This window comes from Plecotus auritus (genome assembly GCF_963455305.1).
Source record: "Plecotus auritus genome assembly, chromosome: 4".
NCBI lineage: Eukaryota > Metazoa > Chordata > Mammalia > Chiroptera > Vespertilionidae > Plecotus > Plecotus auritus.
The window spans coordinates 174,460,221-174,478,202 of record NC_137775.1 but is presented as its reverse complement, the minus strand read 5'-3'; the positions used below and the strand labels follow the sequence as shown (position 1 = coordinate 174,478,202).

Sequence of the window (17,982 nt, the reverse complement as noted above, 5' to 3'; positions counted from 1 at the left end):
GGTTCTGCTCCACTACTTCTAAATGGGGAACAACTTTTCACTTTTTTCTCTCTCTGTAATATATAGTTTGAGTTCTCATTATAGAGCAGCAGGAAATGAAAAGGCAAATGACTCACATTAATAAATCTTTATCAGAGTCAAGGTATACTAATGCCTTCCTGGCTTCCAGTCTGTTCACCAACTCTCTAACTCTTAGTGCAGACAGAGACCACACCTTACATGTCATGGAACCGGCCATGAGGCCAAGCAATAAGCACAGCAAGTGAAGAAATGCTGGGGATCAGGAAAGCATCCCGTAAGCTGGGAATGGCCTCGGGGTACAGTCAACCACAGGGGCTCCTACACTTCCACATGCAATATCTAGCCCCCCACCAGAATGTATGATGTCCTAGGTCTGGGTGGGGTCCAAGATCTGAAGCTGCTCACAGTTCCCAGGTGATGCGAATCTGCTTGTCTGCAGACTACACTTGGAGCACTATGGATCTAGGGAAAAATTCCCATGTTTTTGCCATATAAGTGGTTCCCAGAAAAGAGAAGTAATTGAGACATGGTCAGGAAAAACAATATAGGGAATCTGGAAACTTGAGTTCTACTTCCAACTCTCTCATAAAATGGCTATACAGCTGATAAACACACACAACATACACCAATGACTATCACATAACTCATCTACAGTAGCAGATGAAGGGTCTGATGCAGATGAAAACGGAAAATTCAAAGACTTTTTATATAGATCAGAGAAAATTTAAATGTCTACTTTGAACCCTTGAAATTATTAGCTTCAAACCCATGTTTATTGCCTAGATCACAACCATTAAACCATATAGCTTTTATCCAAAATAAAAAAACAAATAGCAACAACAAAAAATAAAAAGATGCTCAGGTTGAACACATCAAACCATCTAAATATAAACCTAAAAGGAAATAACTGTTTTTGCAATATTCTAAACACAAATTACAGATTCAAGTATCTGCACATGTGTCCAGGGCAGCAGTATCAGCCCCATCTGAGAGCATGTTAGAAATGCGAAGTCTCTGGGCATACTTAAACCTCCTGCATAAAAACCTTCCTCTTTCAAGATCCTAAGTGATTTGTAAGTACACTGCAGTGTGAGATGCACTGACAGGCCTCTGAGATTTTATTAATCCTTTACTGTTTGTAAAATAACATTATACATTTAAAACACTGAACGTTTCCTGAAAAAAATCTATTTCTGATATATAAACAGATAAAAAGAAATCAATAAATGATTTAACATGAGAAAACACAATGAAACATTTCAAACAAAACTTCCATTTTAAATGCTTCATGAAGAGAAAATACTGTATGATTAAAAGGTAACTAATATCACCTAGCTCAAATCCCTAACTTTGCAGCTGGGTAAACTTAGGTAGGGAGCTGCTAACTAGTTTGACTGAATGGAGACTGAAATCCAATTCTATTAACTCCTATAATAAAATGCCTTTTTCAGTGAAAAAGAAAACTTTTAATTACATGTTCTTAGATGAACATACAGTTAATATAAAGCAGAAGTATACATAATTTTGAAAGGATAAATGAAATGACCTATCTATAAAAACATACTGAAGGAAATCCATAGTACTTATTATGTGTTTTACTCTTTCCATTAAAACAAAAGAGAGAGGGAGACTTCCAAAAAGCAAATTGGAAAAAGAAGTGGAACTGGAAACTGACATACTTAATATGAGCATAAGCTCCAAATACATAATTATCAAAGAATGACACCACATTATCATTTAGTGGCAGCATCTGTTTAATGAATAAATCTGGAAAACTGACTTTTGGAAATATGAGAAATTTGGCTTTGCTACTAAAGTTTTACCATACAGCAATAAACAAAACTTTTTCACACATGGTTAATTTTTGCAGTTTTCAACACAGAAGCAGCCAAATTCAACGTAAGCATTTTATAAGCGACTATAGAAAAATTAAACCCTCTTGTCTTACCATCAAAGAAGCTTTTGGCTCTTAGGTAACTGACACTGAGCCTAAGAACGGAAAGTTTGTCCAGCTTATTAATAACATCTTGTGGAAAAGGCAGCAGGTTCGCCAAACGGTCCAACTCTGTATTGAGTCGGTCTCTATGTCGCTTGGAAGGATTTGACTTGATTCCTTCAGCTGGGATTGGCTTGATGCTGAAAAACAAACAAAATGTCATGAAATAGGCTAAAATATATAAAGCAAAATTTTCTATTGCCTTATATCATCTCCTCAAATATTTCTCTCATAAAACAAACATCTGAAATCTACTTTCAGTTTAAATAAATCCTTTCAAAATTATCCTTTTTAAAATTTTAATTAAGCAAAACAAGGGAATGGGTAAAATTCTTCATAATGTTTTTTTATTAAAAGCTTTTGAATCCATGATAGGACTAAGTATATCATATATACTTCATATAATTCATACATTTGTAGTACAGTGATTTCCAACTAACAAATCTACTAGGATTTTATTCCCTTTAAACCCAACCATTGTTAGGGAAAGGAAAAAAAAATCTGTAATAAATTATGTGAAAATCATGCTTCGCAATCTTCTGGAAGCATTTTGGCATCATTTATGTTTGTAGATAAATAAGAGCAACCCTAAATAAGAAGCTTATATTCATCACCCCAGCTTCCTATATTTAACAATTTCATCCTGTTAGTGACAACTTCTCAAAACTCTTTGGTACCTCCATATGGTCCTAATGCCATCTAATGTGTCTTCCAGTATTAAAATAAGAAAACATTTGACTTTAGATATTTACATTTGTTGAATGACAAATATTGGAAGTTAACTGTGATTACTGGCAAATCTTGCTTTTATGACTGGTAATTCTACTTTATTAGCATCCATAATTTGTGCCCCAATTAGAAAATTCAATGACATCCCAACATTTAGTTATGATTTTCATCTGAGAGAAAAGAAACTTATGGTTACAAGTAGAACTTGAGTTTAGAAATGAGAAGCTGGACTACTTTATACAAAGGCCTTAGTCAGAAATTCATAGCAGAAATTCACTATGAAAAGAGAATTTACAGATCCTTAGACACTCATGCAGAAATATAGAGAAGCTATTAAAAAACCAAACAAAGTAATTTTAAGATCATGCCTGCACCTTTCCATTTGACAGAAAAATAAAGAATTATCTTGAGTGTTCTTATAACAAACACCTTTTTTCCAGTGTTATTGAGAAAAAACATTTTTGACAGTTCAAATGACAGTATCTTTAAAAAGCAGAAATTGACTTCAGTATAGTGCTATTAATTTGATGCAATAAAAACATTTCTAGATAATTTATTCTCATTGTTATATGTGAATTAGTAATAGTTTATGCAAAAGATAAAAAATACAAAATTTTAACATTTTTTACATTGTCCCTAACATGCCATTTCTTCAGAACTTGCCTATTTCTATTTTTTTCTAATACAGTTCAAATTATTTCTACAAAAAAGATTAACTGGTAAAATGGTCTACATACAAGTCAGTAGAACTACCTCCAGACTGTTTGTGTAAATGCATAATTAAATGGTGACTGTTTATGTATTTTCCTTTAATCATATTGCATTTATAATCACACTGAAGTCACACCTAGTTACTACATTTCTCCAATTAATCAACTAAATTTCAATTTTTACCTACAATGCATGTGTACCTCCTTGAGTAATTCTCTATGGATCAATCACTTGTTATTCATTTGCACCTGTCATGTCCTTGGCAGGTCAGAAAAACACTCTTCTACATATTCCAAAGGTGTTATGGGAGCTAAGTATCAGGAAAAACTACCTGAAAAAAGATTTTTACAGAAAAGGTGGTATATGAGATGGATTTTGAAAGATGAACCAGATTTCAGGAGGCGACATGACTAGGGAAGGGTGAGCTGCGAGAAGTCCCCTGTCTGAAGTGTGAAGCATAGAGAGAGGGGGGGGGGAGAGAGAGAAAGGGGAAGTTTGTTGTGGTTCCTGATGAAGTGGGGGGGTCCTCTTCCCCGCTGGGTGCTGCTGGAGGTGGAGTTCTTAACAATAGCCCCAGAAAAAGAATTTTCTGAGGCCTGCACGGGAGAACGAGTGATTTTTATTTGTGTGAAATTAAATCCCTGCGTTTCTAAAGTCCCATTTCCCTTAGTCCAGTCATAGAAGCGCAGGTGGGGTTTCAGTAAAGCTAGGAGCAAAGCCGGTGTCCAGAGTTTCCTTTCCATGTAGGAGCTGGGTCCAGTTCAGCATCAGGCTAGTTCCAGTCCATTAGTCCGCTGTGTGTGCGAATGCAGGGAAGCAGGAGCCAAAGAGCCCCACAAGCCCAGAATCACAGGAGTCCCAACAAAGCCAAGTGCATAAGAGGTCAAACTCCTCTGTTTAGGGAATTATGTACCCCAAATCTTCCTGCCCTTACAGTGGCCACACCCATTTTGGCCCATGATCTCTGTCCTCAGGTATGACTGACTGAAGGCACTTCCGCTAGTCCCCCAACTTTTCTGAGCATGCACCTATCTTCCCTTTGTCCACTCCCCTTGCCCCAATGTTTTGCAGGCAACATGCCTATAAAGTCTGGCCTTCTCCCTCTTCCCTTCCTGTTATTAGTATCAGTTGGGGCCACATTCTTTCAACAAATATTGACCACCCACCATGTGGCGCAAACACAACACTCAGCATGAACAAAACCACTAAAGCTGGCTGTTCCCATGAAGCTTACATTCCAGTGGGAGAATACATACATAAAGATGTAACTTTTCGGGCTGTCAGTGTTAAGAAGAAAAATAAAACAAGGTAAGGAAGTAAGGAGTGACAGGGTGCTGGTTTTGACAGCTAGTGATGTTTCAGCACAGACACGAAGACAACAAAGGATGAGCCATGTGGGTGTCTGATGAAAAAAATGTTCAAGGTAGAGGACTCAGCAATTCTCCCCACAGAAATGGCAACCAAATTGGACTTTGGCATCTGGAGTCATCTTGAGCTTTCAGCTAGGATTGGCATGCCAGTCTAGTATTTTTACTTTACTAAGCTGACTCTGATGACAGTGAGGACAGAATGCACGGCAGACCCCTCTGAGTACTTCTTTCTAAAACATAACTCCAAGTCATTCCTCTTATTTAACCCTTTCAGTAGCTCCACACAGTCCACATTCCTTAGCCTAACAAACAAAGTGCTTCTTGATCTTCCGATGGACCCTAACTATTCCTCTGGCCCCACTGTTTCCAGCTAAAGCCTTCTTTGTCCATTATATGCCAGAGCTAAGAAATGACTTGCAGTTGCCAGTATGTACTTGGGTGCTTTCATAGTGCTACTCCCCTGCTGTCGCACCAGCTTCAAAGCCCTGCTCAATTAGATCACTTTTGTAAGGTCTTCCCCTACCTACTCACAATGGATTCCTCCTATACTACTTCAGCACCTTATGCATCTTATGTAAATGTCTTACACAACCATTCCATTAAGACATATTCAGTGCAGATAACATTTCCCATAAATTAAAAATCAAATCCAGCCCTGCACTCTTGGTAGCTTTCCAGTAAAGATTATGAAACACTGGGGAGAAAAGAGTAAAACAAACACTGAAGCAAGACAAGACAATCCAATAGGACACAGGGACAAATTTCAACAGTACAAGAGAGACTTAGAGGTAATCTTCCAAGTAGTATTGCTGCCTTTTTTGTGCTGGCTCTTTGCAGTATTCAGCCCTGAACTAGATGAGACTGATTCTTTATGCAATGCAAACTTGTCCACAGCTCTAACGTAGTATTATGCACGTGATGGAATATTTACCCTAAGTTCTCATTTCCTAAATCAAGCTTTCTGTAACCTATATTGCATATACTTGTTGGTTGCTCTTGCTATGAAAAATTAATCATTTCTGTAACCCCACTGCTCAGCATAGTACCTGACACAGAGTGGACTCTCAATTAATGTTTGCTGATCAGAAATGTGCAGAAAAGAAATGACAGGAGCTTGACTGAAGGCAGTAATAGTAAGGATAGTAAGGATAGAAGGCCTTGAGATATTTGAGCACAGCACTTTGTGTCTATCATAAAGCTGGGTACATAGCCAGACTCATGTTCACTGAATTAAACTCACATGCTGACCAATTTAAGTATAGGAGGTAAGGGAGAGGAAAACGCTGAGTAGGGAAAGGTTGCAAATGACTAGAGTCTGTAGCTTAGGACAGTGGTTGGCAAACTCATTAGTCAAGCAGGCGTCCTTAAACTATGGCCCGCGGGCCACATGCAGCCCGCCGAGGACATTTATCCGGCCCGCTGGGTGCCGCTGCCTGTCCTGCTTAGCAGCCGACTCGTCCCGGGCCCACAGTGCGCATAGGAATTTGTTCATAGTTTTTTTTTTTAAACTATAGTCCGGCCCTCCAACGGTCTGAGGGACAGTGAACTGGCCCCCTGTTTAAAAAGTTTGAGGACCCCTGGAACAGAGCCAAATATCAACAGTACAACGATTGAAATTTCTTTTGAGAGCCAAATTTTTTAAACTTAAACTTCTTCTAACGCCACTTCTTCAAAATAGACTCACCCAGGCCATGGTATTTTGTGGAAGAGCCAAACTCAAGGGGCCAAAGAGCCACATGTGGCTCGTGAGCCGCAGTTTGCCGACCACTGGCTTAGGATAACAACTGTATTTCCCAATGCAAAGTATATCAAACAAAGAGAAGAGAGACTTGAGCACACATCTCAGTAATACCAACGTTTAGGTGTAAGGCTGAGGAAGAGATTCAGGCAAAGATGAAGGAGGAGGAATGATAAGACCAAAAGGAACAGAGTAGACTATTTTGGAGACTAGAGAACAAAGTTAAATGCACAGTGGAATTAAATAAGTTAAAGACTGAAAAGTACTCACTGGACTTGGCATCTCCAATCCAATGTTGTTAAAGCTAAAGTAATAGCTTTAACATACTTTTCCACTGATTCTGTGAGAAATATTCAGAACTATTTTGTGAAAATATTTCATACTTATCCGTACATACTGAAGATGTACAGAATAATAAAAAATAAAAATCTTATATCAATTTCATTTGTCTTGGGTTATGCTGTTAATTTTACTTTTGCTTTGTCTTTAAACCTATGCCAAATTATACTGCCAAGTGTCTATTTAAATAAAAGGCTATATCTGAAATATAAATAAATGTCCTAGTAAGATTGGATTTCAGAAGTCAGCTGAAATAGACTGTAAGATGTTGCTCAGGCAAAGAAAAAAATGTATTATTTTTTCAACCGGAACCTCAAAAATCTTGTCCCAACCTGTAATCAAAATTGTTGTGAAAGCAAGACTCCAGCTGACTGCATGCCATGCCTCTGTCTTAGAAGCCTGCACGCTGTAAGTACTGGTGGTGACAGGCCCAATGGCATGCCCAATGCCAGTTTGAATGTTATCTTTAAAGCCTTAATTTTTCACATCCCAGTCTAAAATGTCTGTTAGGCTCATCACTTGTGCTCAGTGTTTGAAACAAAGCTGAAAAACTTAGCAATCCAGTTTAAGTTACTGTAATTGTATTTATATTTTTAAATGAGCTTTATCATAAAGTCTCAAATGACATGCTTCAGTTATCCTATGAGAATAAAGGGACATTTTCTAACAAGAGATTACCTATCACAACACTGAGTATGGTTTATCAGCTTTTCCTCTAGGTCAGTGGTCGGCAAACTGTGGCTCACGAGCCACATGCGGCTCTTTGGCCCCTTGAGTGTGGCTCTTCTACAAAATACCACGTGCGGGCGCGCACATACAGCGCGATTGAAACTTCGTGGCCCATGCGCAGAAGTCGGTTTTCAGCTCTCAAAAGAAATTTCAATCGTTGTACTGTTGATATTTGGCTCTGTTGACTAATGAGTTTGCTGACCACTGCTCTAGGTGATTTAACCCACCCCCACTGCTTCAGGCTACACACCAATAACTTGTTTATCTTTATTTCCAGCCCCTGTACCTGGACATCCTCTCATTCCTACTTCCCAGAACTTAGGCCCTCCTTCTCTGCATCTACTATGACACTACTCTCCATCCAACAGGCAGGAAAGCTTTCCTCAGTGAATCTCACTACCATACCAACTACATCCAGTTAAGCTCAACTTTTAAACCTATCCTTTCTTCATTTCCTCCCTATGGTTTCAGTACATAATTATTGATGCCTGAATATAAATGCTAAATGTTTATAGTCATAAATTACATGCTTAATATTGGAAAGGTGATCTGTGGCACAAATAACATTAAATTCCATTGTTAGGCTGAATATACCTGGATATTTTGCTTCCTCATAGGAGGCAAAAAACGTTCCCACCTTCTGAGAATCCTGGCTGGATGTCAGCTGTAGTGAGTCAGACTTCTATGGCCACTCTCCTGCTGCTGGCTCTACATTTGTCGTGGGTTAGTCCCTTTTCCTCTTTTTTACCTAAGGAGAGGCCCTGAGGTACAAACAACACACTGGTATAATCTCTAGCACAGACTTGAACAGTGAAAACCTGGAATATGAAATATGCCTTAGAATTCACTGTTACTTGCACGATCCTGAAAAAAATAATTAAGAATGTTGTTCCCTTTCTCCTTCTGTATGAATATACTTTTTTTTTTTTTTTTAGTATTTCCCTTTAAACCCACATAAAATGTACCTACTATCCCCAAATCACGAAAACATTGGCAAAAAAGTCTTAAGTAGTGGTCAATTGTTAAAGGAGTGAATAACTCTCCAAAACGTACTCTGTGCACGGTACTACAAATCTCTGGTAGATACAAACACAAAAGACAGGCCTATCTTTAAGAAGCATATCTTTTGTACTAGGAGGAGATTCATTCTATAACAAGACAAAATCAAACATAATGTATTGCTCAATAATGTAGGTGCTATAAAAGTGATGCTCAAGAGCTCAGGAAAGTAAGAGCTCAGGTAGAGTACTAGGGAAGGTTTTATGGTGATGCAGCATCTAAATCAGGTCTTAAAGACAGGTAAAAGTCACTTCTGATTTCATGATGTCGGAGTATATAGTTTTCTACAAGTACCCTTCTCTTTTAGAAAATCACAAGGAAGCCCTAACCAGTTTGGCTCATTGGTAAAGTGTTGGCCTGTGGACTGAAGGGTCCCGGGTTCAATTCCAGTCAAGGGCACATGCCTGGGTTTCGGGCTCAATCCCCAGTAGGGGGTTGTGCAGGAGGCAGCCAATCTAAGATTCTCTCTCATCACTGATGTTTCTATCTTTCTCTCCCTCTCCCTTCCTCTCTGAAATCAATAAAAATATATTTAAAAAAGAAGAAAGAAAATCACAGTAGACAGAAACACAGTCTATTTCCAATAAACTTAAGAGACAGCTAAACCCAGAGGCAAATAAATATGAAGATGGAAAATAGGTAGAAAAGATATCAATGACAACAGAGAACAAGAAGTGTAATCATAGTACTTAGCTGAGCAGTAAACAATGCTTACAGTATAAAAAATTATGAAACGCTGAAAGTAGATTTAATCTAAAATTGTGATAACATTATATTGGGAGGATGAAGAGCCGTGAAGGAGAGAGGAAATAGCACTAATTATCTTATCATAATGAATGTCAAGAGATCATACCAAGCATGCTAACCTGAAGATAGCATATATATTAATGAATGTTTTAATGTGCATGTATTATTTAATAGAAATATTTTAAATAAATCAAAAAACAAGAAAGGAGCAAAGTGAAAATGACTAAAATATATAATACAAAACATTTAAAGTACATCTCAAGTAGAAAAACCTTCAAACAGACACTACTACTACTCCACACATACACAATCCCAACAATAGTTCAATTAGTTATCCCATCATTTTTTGTCTGTGGAAAGCCAATTGTCAAAATTAACATTTTTAGGCAAAAATGCAAGGACAGATTACCAATGGGAATGTAAACATTTTGCAAAGCAATTCGGCACTATGTCTCAGAGCATAATATTTGGCTCAGTCTTAAAAGTATGCATACCTTTGCACCCCCAAACTTCGTGTATGGGAATTTTTCCTAAAGAGATAACTAAGAATTTGCATAGAAATTCACATAACTCAAAGGTATTCTCTGAAAAACTAGTTAAAATATTTAAAAGTTGGAAAAAACAGAACTTCCCCCTAAAAAAGAAAAATAGTTAAATTATAAAACACTAAGAGAACAGAGTACCAACAGCCATTAAAAGCAATGTTTTTAAAGGAGAGAGGGAGGGAGCAAATCAGTAAGATAAGAGGAAAGACACTTAGAGGGAAGGGTATGAATGCATATATGGATTTAAGTATGGAAATCTTATTGCGAAGCTGGTAAAAACGTTAAGTTTTGGGATCTGATATTCAAACTCAGCTTTTCCATTTCCTACCTGACAATTTTGAATCTGAACCTCAGGTCCCTGTCTATAAAACTGAAACATTACCTTTTCATAATAATATTATAAACCTAAAAAAATGTATACAAAACACAGTGCATGCTTGTATCATAGTAAATGCTAATAAACAGTTGTTTTTTGTTCTATTAAACCACTATATAGATAAAATCAACTTTACAGAAGTATGGAAGTAAAAAAGTACTGTTGTTAAAGATTTGCAAGGTACTTATTTCTAAGTAACTGTCTTAATTATTTACATCAATAAGCATGCACTATGTAAGTTTATTCACCAGTGAAGTAGCACATTTCAGCCATACCCAGAATTGAGAATGTAATCATCTACTGCCTCTTACTGTTTCACAGGAGAACTGATTGTTCTGGAATAATGTAAGCTAAAATTATTTAAAGAATAGAATTATGTTTCTGTTTAATTTATACCTTTAGCTGTCTTTGCAGTTTATAAAATGATTTTGTTCTGCTAATTTTAGTTGTGAGAGTGGCATTTTAGTTTTAGGTTTTGACTATCCTGCAACATTGGTCAAGAATTTGCCCAAATCTATAAAAACAAAAAAACAAAAACTAGACCTTGTCTTTTAGTTTAGACCTAGTACTCTTTCCATTTATATCTCTGTTTCCTCTTCTTGACATTTTTATAAATGTTACTGATAACTAAGCCTTTTTACTTACTCATTTTATAGTTCCAATATGTAAGAGCCTCTATAGTCACTATGTAAAAGCTATCTAAATAAAGCCATTTGAAAGAAAAATTATGGTGGATTAAGAATTATCATCCTTTAAGACATCCTTTTATTTTATAGGCTACTTGGAAAATGGTATCATACTACATTTGTATGAAACATTTTCAGGAAAACATTGCATAACTTTATTTAACTAAGTAGGTATTACCTAAAGGAGGTTCCTGAGATTTACATAGAATGAACAGCAACTTAGAAAAAGCAGCAAGGAAGACAATGCTTTTGTTTTATAGTATAGTAACATTACAAGTATGTTAAAGTGGAAAGGATCAGCTAAGGCTCACCAGTCATTTCCAGTTCTTGATGGCTGGTTTATTCACCACTACTGCTGATACCACTTCTAAGGGTAGAAGTCATTTACTCTTTTTGCCAAGCCGGTACCAAAAATAATACAATAGTAAGTGGAATACCACTAAAACTTTATTGTATTAATAAAACTTCAAAAATACAAAAATATATCCAAAGTTATTATCACTAGAGAAAAACAGATTCTATTTAATGGTACACTTTTCATCTCCAGGAGGCAACATAATTAAACAAACGGACAAAACATTATCATCTCCAAAGAAAATGAAACAAGAACAAAATTTAAGTAAAAACTTTTTTTTTTTTTTTGAGGAGGGTTGGTAAGTATGGAAAAACATTTTAAAGAAAGTTATAGTAGAATCTATGCCTAAGGTTATCATGAAAATGTCTTCCCGAAGGTAGGGAGGAACATGGATCAGATGCAAGGCTGCTTCAGATCCTTTAATTTCCTCACTTTCATTACTCAGAAAAGAAAGGAAACATTTACTGAGCATCTACTATGTACAACATATTTTAGTGGGATTAAAATTAACACATTTAAGATGCATTTCCTACAATCAAGATAAATTTCAATTGCCACTAGAGGGAGTTTATCTTGTTTAATTAATTCAATTGAAGGTTGGAAGAGCTTCAGGTTAAAATTGTCACATACTTAATTCCAAAATTTTATGGAATTGTATGTTTAAATGGGCATCTTATCAATAGTCCTATACGTATGCTATAACACCTTTTCTCTTTAAGTAAATTAAAATAGCTTTCACTTAAAGGATCAAAGTTCAATCTTAATAGCATTTTCAGCTCAAACAAGAGTATTTTTCTGACAATGTTGGCATATTTTTAACTTCATTAGCTACAAACTATTAATTTAATAAGAAAATACATTAAACTTAATATTAGGCTTAATGGCTGCATTCCTAAAATGAACTTTGATTAACTGCATTACAAAACTAACCATTTTTCATTCAGGTAAAACTAATTTGTAAACAATTTTTCATGATTCTATAAATGTCAATACTAAGCTTTTCTGGAGCAATGCAGTGACATTTTAAGGCATTTATATGACTAGAAGTAATGCATGGTGCTCAATAAAGATCTGACCAACATATACTAACTAAATAAAATAAGGGTAATGTGGGAATGCATTAGCCAACACTGTATTACAAGAGATCTTTAAATGCAAATATATTAAAGTCTTAGGAAGTACATTAAAATAGTAAGATAAATTGAAAGGTACATCTTACATAAATAAAAGGAAAATGTAATATGTTTAAAAGGAAAATCACTAATAAAATGTTAATTAAAAGTCCAGAATGTTAAACTTTATAATAAATACAAAAATAAGGCAGCTGACTTTTCTTTAAAGTAATCTAGGCTCTTATGTAACACACTGACATGAACTCAGTAACTTAAAAATCCATTAGGGAGATCTTCAAGTTTTATGGCCATACACATAAAACCCATGATACATATAATTTATTTTAAGTGTACAATAGCTACGTAAAACAGACATTTGCAATGCCTCTCAATTTTACCCAAGAACAAAGTCAAACTAGACAAAAACATTTCCATATAAGAAATCACTCCACAGAATGCAAGTTTGTAAATCAATGTCACAGAACTGCCAAGAGAGAAAACTGCTGACTCGGCAGTATTCCTAATGTCAGACACACTGCAGGATCAAACTTCCAAATTATAATCAGTCATATATATGTTAATGTCAAATCTAGATCTGAAGAACTATGATCTTCAGATTAAAATTCTAAAAGAAAAATAAAAGTCCAGAATGAGGAAACTTTTAACCAGTTAGTGGTTTTAGATATAAATCTTAAACTGCTTTTTTTCCCGATTTGAATTTTTGACCTAAATTAAGTTTTAAGCAGACTGCATAGCATACTTCTAATTGGCTCTGAATAAACTTTGTGTTCTTAAAATTGTTTATAAAAATTTGAAAAAATGTGAAACAAAGTTAACTCAGAGATAATAGGAATAAACACACACATACAGTCAACTCACAAAAGTAAATCTGTCTCAAGCATGGCTTTATTTTTCTAAAAAAAATTTTTTTTAAGTATTTGCCATCTCACACAAATATCCCACCAAAACAAACAAACAAAATCTGTTTGTAATCACTCTATTAGAATTGACAAAACTTTGGAGTAGGGGAAAGGGAATTAGAGAAAGTTACCAAGACTGAAAACGTCTGTTTCACTAATTCCCAGTTTCAAATCTGTTCCTTTACAGAACCTAAAACTACCGCAAGTGTGATCAACTCTCCAGAAAAAGTAGCTCAAAAAACAATTCCCCCACTGTACCTTGCCCACTGATTCGCTCATCTCTACCTGCTACCATCTCTATGCTTTTTGCCAATACGGTCATGTTGAGCACTACAAAATCACTTCCAAATCATAAAAGCCAACACAGTGCTGGTTGACCAGACCGGAGTACCCTCAGAGGCGCTCGGCCCCTTCTCGCAGGTGGCGCGTGGTTAGCGCCTGGAATCACCTTGCCCTGCCAGGAATGAGAATTATGACCGTCCTCTAACCCACCCTAAGAGGATATCAAAAAGGAGAAGGGGATTCCAAGACGGGTTAACTAATCCACCAGCCCCACAGGCAGACCAGAGCTGTCAACCACAGAAGAGAAAACAGCTGCAAGTGGGTGGGGGTGTGAGAGGGTGCTGGTGAACTGGGGGCTGGGACTCTTTAAATGCAATTGATTAAAAATGGCAAAAATCCAAGGCCGGAGCGTCTCCACCCGGCCCCGAATCTCGATTCCCCTGGGTCAGGAATGGACCTAATCGCCACACCGCCGGGATTTGGGGGCGGGGTGGGGGCGCCTCCCGCATCCGCGAGCTAGAGCGCCCAGCCCCCGCGGCAGAGACGCGCTCGGACCGACACTCACGTTTTTTGCACGGGCTTCCGCCGCTTGCGACTGGCGTAGGTGATGTTGGCGCTGCTGCCGTTCATGGTGCCCAGCCGCCCGCAATGCCTCCCTGGGCACGGGCACCGGCACCGGCCGCCCGGTCTCCGGGACCCGCGGCGGGTCCGGCTCCGCCAAGCCGCGCTCGCGCCACCTGCGTCCTCTCGGGCGGTGGGGAGACGCCGTGTCGTCCGAGCCGCGGCTCCCGCAGCCCCGCGCGTCCAGGTGCGCTGCCTGGGCCTGGTGCCGGAGGCGGGAGGGGCGGCGGCGGGCGGAGACCCGGGAGCGAGGCGGCGCAGGTGTCGTCTACACCGGCGGAGGCGGCGCGGCACTGCCCGCAGGTGAGGCGGCCCGGGGGGAGGAGGAGTCTGAGCCGCGGGTTTGGAATCCCAGCCTGGGTCGCGCGCGGTGGTGCCTCGCCCTGTGACCGTGACCGTCGCCGCGGCCCCTTGGGTAAGGGAGGCGCCGCCGCACGACTCCAGGGGCTTCCCCAATCCTGGGTGCTTCCCGCCAGTAGCTGGGGCTCCTGCCGCCACTCCCGGTGCCACTGGCTTCCGCTCGGCTTCGCAGCTGCCTCGGGTCCGAGCTGGTGGTCCAGGGCACGCTCCGGGACGGACGTCAAGTGGACCCTCCCGGTGCTGCCTCGCACCGCCGCGCGCACCAGCCGAATCCCTGAAGCGCCCCCGACCCCTCTCGGACCACGCCCAGTCCCTTAGAGTCCCGCCCATTCCGACTTGACCACGCCCCTAAAGCGCCTTAAGGGCCCCACCTTCCCCGCACGTGATGACGTAAGACGTAACGATGGCCCGCCGTCGCCGTGTTCTTGAGATCAAGGGGTGGCTTCTGTGGTCCCAGCTCAGACCTGAAAAAGGTGTAATAACAAATTGTGCGTGGCCAAACTCTTTGTAGCTAGAGGATCTTAAGCATAGACGTGCCAGGGGGTGAGCTTACCTTCACCTACAGGAGAGGCAGTGACTCACCTCTACTTTTGGCTAAGAATTCCTTGTAGTGAGCTGGCAGGTAAACAGGGGCTCCAAATTTTCCCAGAGGGGAAGGCTTCAGGAGGCCACCGGTTAGCATTTAACTGGGGAGCTTTACGCTAAGCGAAATAAGCCAGTCGGAGCAAGATAAATATCACATGATCTCACTCATTTGTGGAATATAATGAACAACATAAAGGATGAACAAAAACAGATCCAGAGACAGGGAAGCATCCATCAGACCGTCAAACCTCAGAGGGAAGGCAGGGGAGGGTGAGGGTAAGGAGGAGAGATCAACCAAAGGACTTGTATGCCTGCATATAAGCCTAACCAGTGGACACAGACACCAGGGGGGTGAGGGCATGAGTGGGGGGCCGGGGCGAGGCAATGGGGGGATAAGGACACATATTTAATACCTTAATCAATAAAGAAAGAAAAGCTAGGCGTTTCCTTGGCTTTTTTTGTTTGTTTGGTTTTGGTTTCTATACTTCAAAACTGCTTTTCCTCAGCCAGAATCACTTTGGCTATTCGTAGTCAGATTTTAACTAGGTTGAAAGGAAGGAAACAAGAAGAGAGAAGTGGGAAACATTCGGGAAAATAAGTAGTCGGCTATAGCTGGACAGAGGGACTGGAAGGGACGTTCAGCAATTTTAGGGTCAAATCATAAAGCCTTGAGGAAGGGCCTAGATTTTATTCCCTAGGCAACAAAAGCTTTTTAAAGATGTTCAGGAAAGTGATGTTCTGTTGTCTTGGAAAAGTCACTGGGAAGAAAGTGAAAACTGGATGACAGGAAATCAAGACTTGGTTGCAGGAAGAGTAGTTAGGGATTTGTTGAAATAATGCAGGTGTAAGTCCATGGGAGTGGCAGTGGAACGGGCAAAAGACAGAAAATATAGATGATAGAAAAGAATAAGGTAATAGAGGAAGAGAGAGCAATCTTAAATGGTTCCAAGATTCCTGACTCTTTCTGTGCTGTTAACCAAGACAGTGAACACAAAGGAGTATGTTTGCTTGTCAGGAGCAAAAGGGCATCCAGGTTAAGATATCTGGGTGACAGTTCACACCATGTCCATTGCTAAATTTTAAAATGTATAAGCCATTCCCACCTGGTAAGTCTGTTACCTCAAATTCTGTGTATCAGTAAATTAAATTCATTGTCTTTAACTGAAACTTTTTCATTGGCTCTGCCATTCTCCTGATCAACCCATGCATCATCTTCAGTTCCCCTACAATTTATATCTAAATATTGCAGCAAATACTATTAAATTTTGTTATTTGCGATAGTCATAATTTATCTCCCTCTGCCTTATTCTTCAATAATATTAGAGAGAGCACGCCCAGCTAAATGGCAGTTATCCCCTCTACACATTAAATCAAGAGATGTTTTGGGTGGTAACTCCCAATGTGCCAGGAATTGTGCTTGGACTGGGGAGACAATGGTGAATAAAAACCGAAAGGGACCGTGCTCTTGGTGAATGCTGACATGGAGAAGTACAGGATTTAATATGATTTTCTAGTAGATAAGTTTGACTCACTCATTGAGGTGAAAAGAGACTTTCCCCCCAAACCGATGAGTAAGCTGAGGTCTGGAGGATAAAGTAGGCTTAGCTAGAAGAAAGAGGGGAAGAGCTTTCCAAGCCAGTGAAACAGTAAAGCGATGTCCCTTTAGGCAGGAGGCTAGCAGGTATAAGGGACTCAAACAAGTTCAGCATGATCAGGGCAGAAGGGCACACATGATCATACTTGTGTTTCAAAAATAATACCGTATTGTGTGAAGAGCAGATTAAAGAGGGAGGAGCAGAGTAGAACGGGTGGAAGTAATATTCCTTAGAAAACTATTTACAGGAGCTTAGCCAAGAGGTGGCAATTACTGATACTATGGTGGAGGTGATTGTGGAGATAAAGATTCCCAAGGTATTTGGGAGGTCTTGGAAAATGGAGCAGATAGATGATAGTGAAGACAGAGCCTGTGTCAAAAATTTAAGTGTTTTTGGACTATGTGTCTGGTTATAATAGAATGTACGCTCAGTAATTGGATTTCTTACCTATGAGACATCTAAGAGAAGATGTCAAGTAGACCATAGCACATACAGGTTTGTAACTCAAAGAAGGTGTATAAGCAGGAGACAGATTCAGAAGTCATTTACATTTAGGTGGCAAGAGCATGGAAGTTATAGGGTGTGACTATATACTAGAAAAGAAGGACTGGGCTCCAAATAACTTTAATATGTTATATCTAATTGGTGGACAGGAGATGATGGTCCTGCAAAACCAACAAGAAGGAGTTGCTAGATTGGTGACAGGAGAATAAGGGGGCTACTGTGTCATAGAGGACAAGATAGAGAAATGTCAGGAGTGGTTAACAGTATTGAATGCTGTTGAGAGGTTCCAATAAAATGAGAAATGAAAATATATTTTTGACTTTTCAACATGGAGTCATTGGTGACTTTGTGACTATGTTGGTGGGCTAATGGACCTGCAATTCAGATCGAATTAGAGATGAAATGATGTTGGCAAACACAATTTCTCTTGAAAACGTTGGCTGTGAAAGAGACCTAAGATGGTAGCTAGGGGGCGTAAAGAGTTAATTTTTTTTTTTTAATGGGTGATATACTTAAGCAGTTGAGAGAGAGGAAATAGAGGTTTGCTGTGTAAGAAAGACAAGGAGCAGTAAAGGAACAAGATATACATAAAAACAGGAGGG

General features: G+C 39.1%; 1 protein-coding gene across 1 annotated transcript in view; it reads right to left on the bottom strand.

Moving 5' to 3' along the window:
- AHR (aryl hydrocarbon receptor) overlaps positions 1-14,985 on the bottom strand; it is a 43,245-nt gene extending 28,260 nt beyond the window's left edge. Inside the window, exons 1-2 of the mRNA XM_080666964.1 lie at positions 14,281-14,985; positions 1,970-2,157 (exon numbers count right to left, since the gene is read on the bottom strand). Coding sequence (XP_080523090.1) covers positions 1,970-2,157; positions 14,281-14,345 — 253 coding nt within the window. The 5' untranslated portion in view covers positions 14,346-14,985. The remainder of the gene's footprint in view (positions 1-1,969; positions 2,158-14,280) is intronic.
- Positions 14,986-17,982: the final 2,997 nt, after the last annotated feature.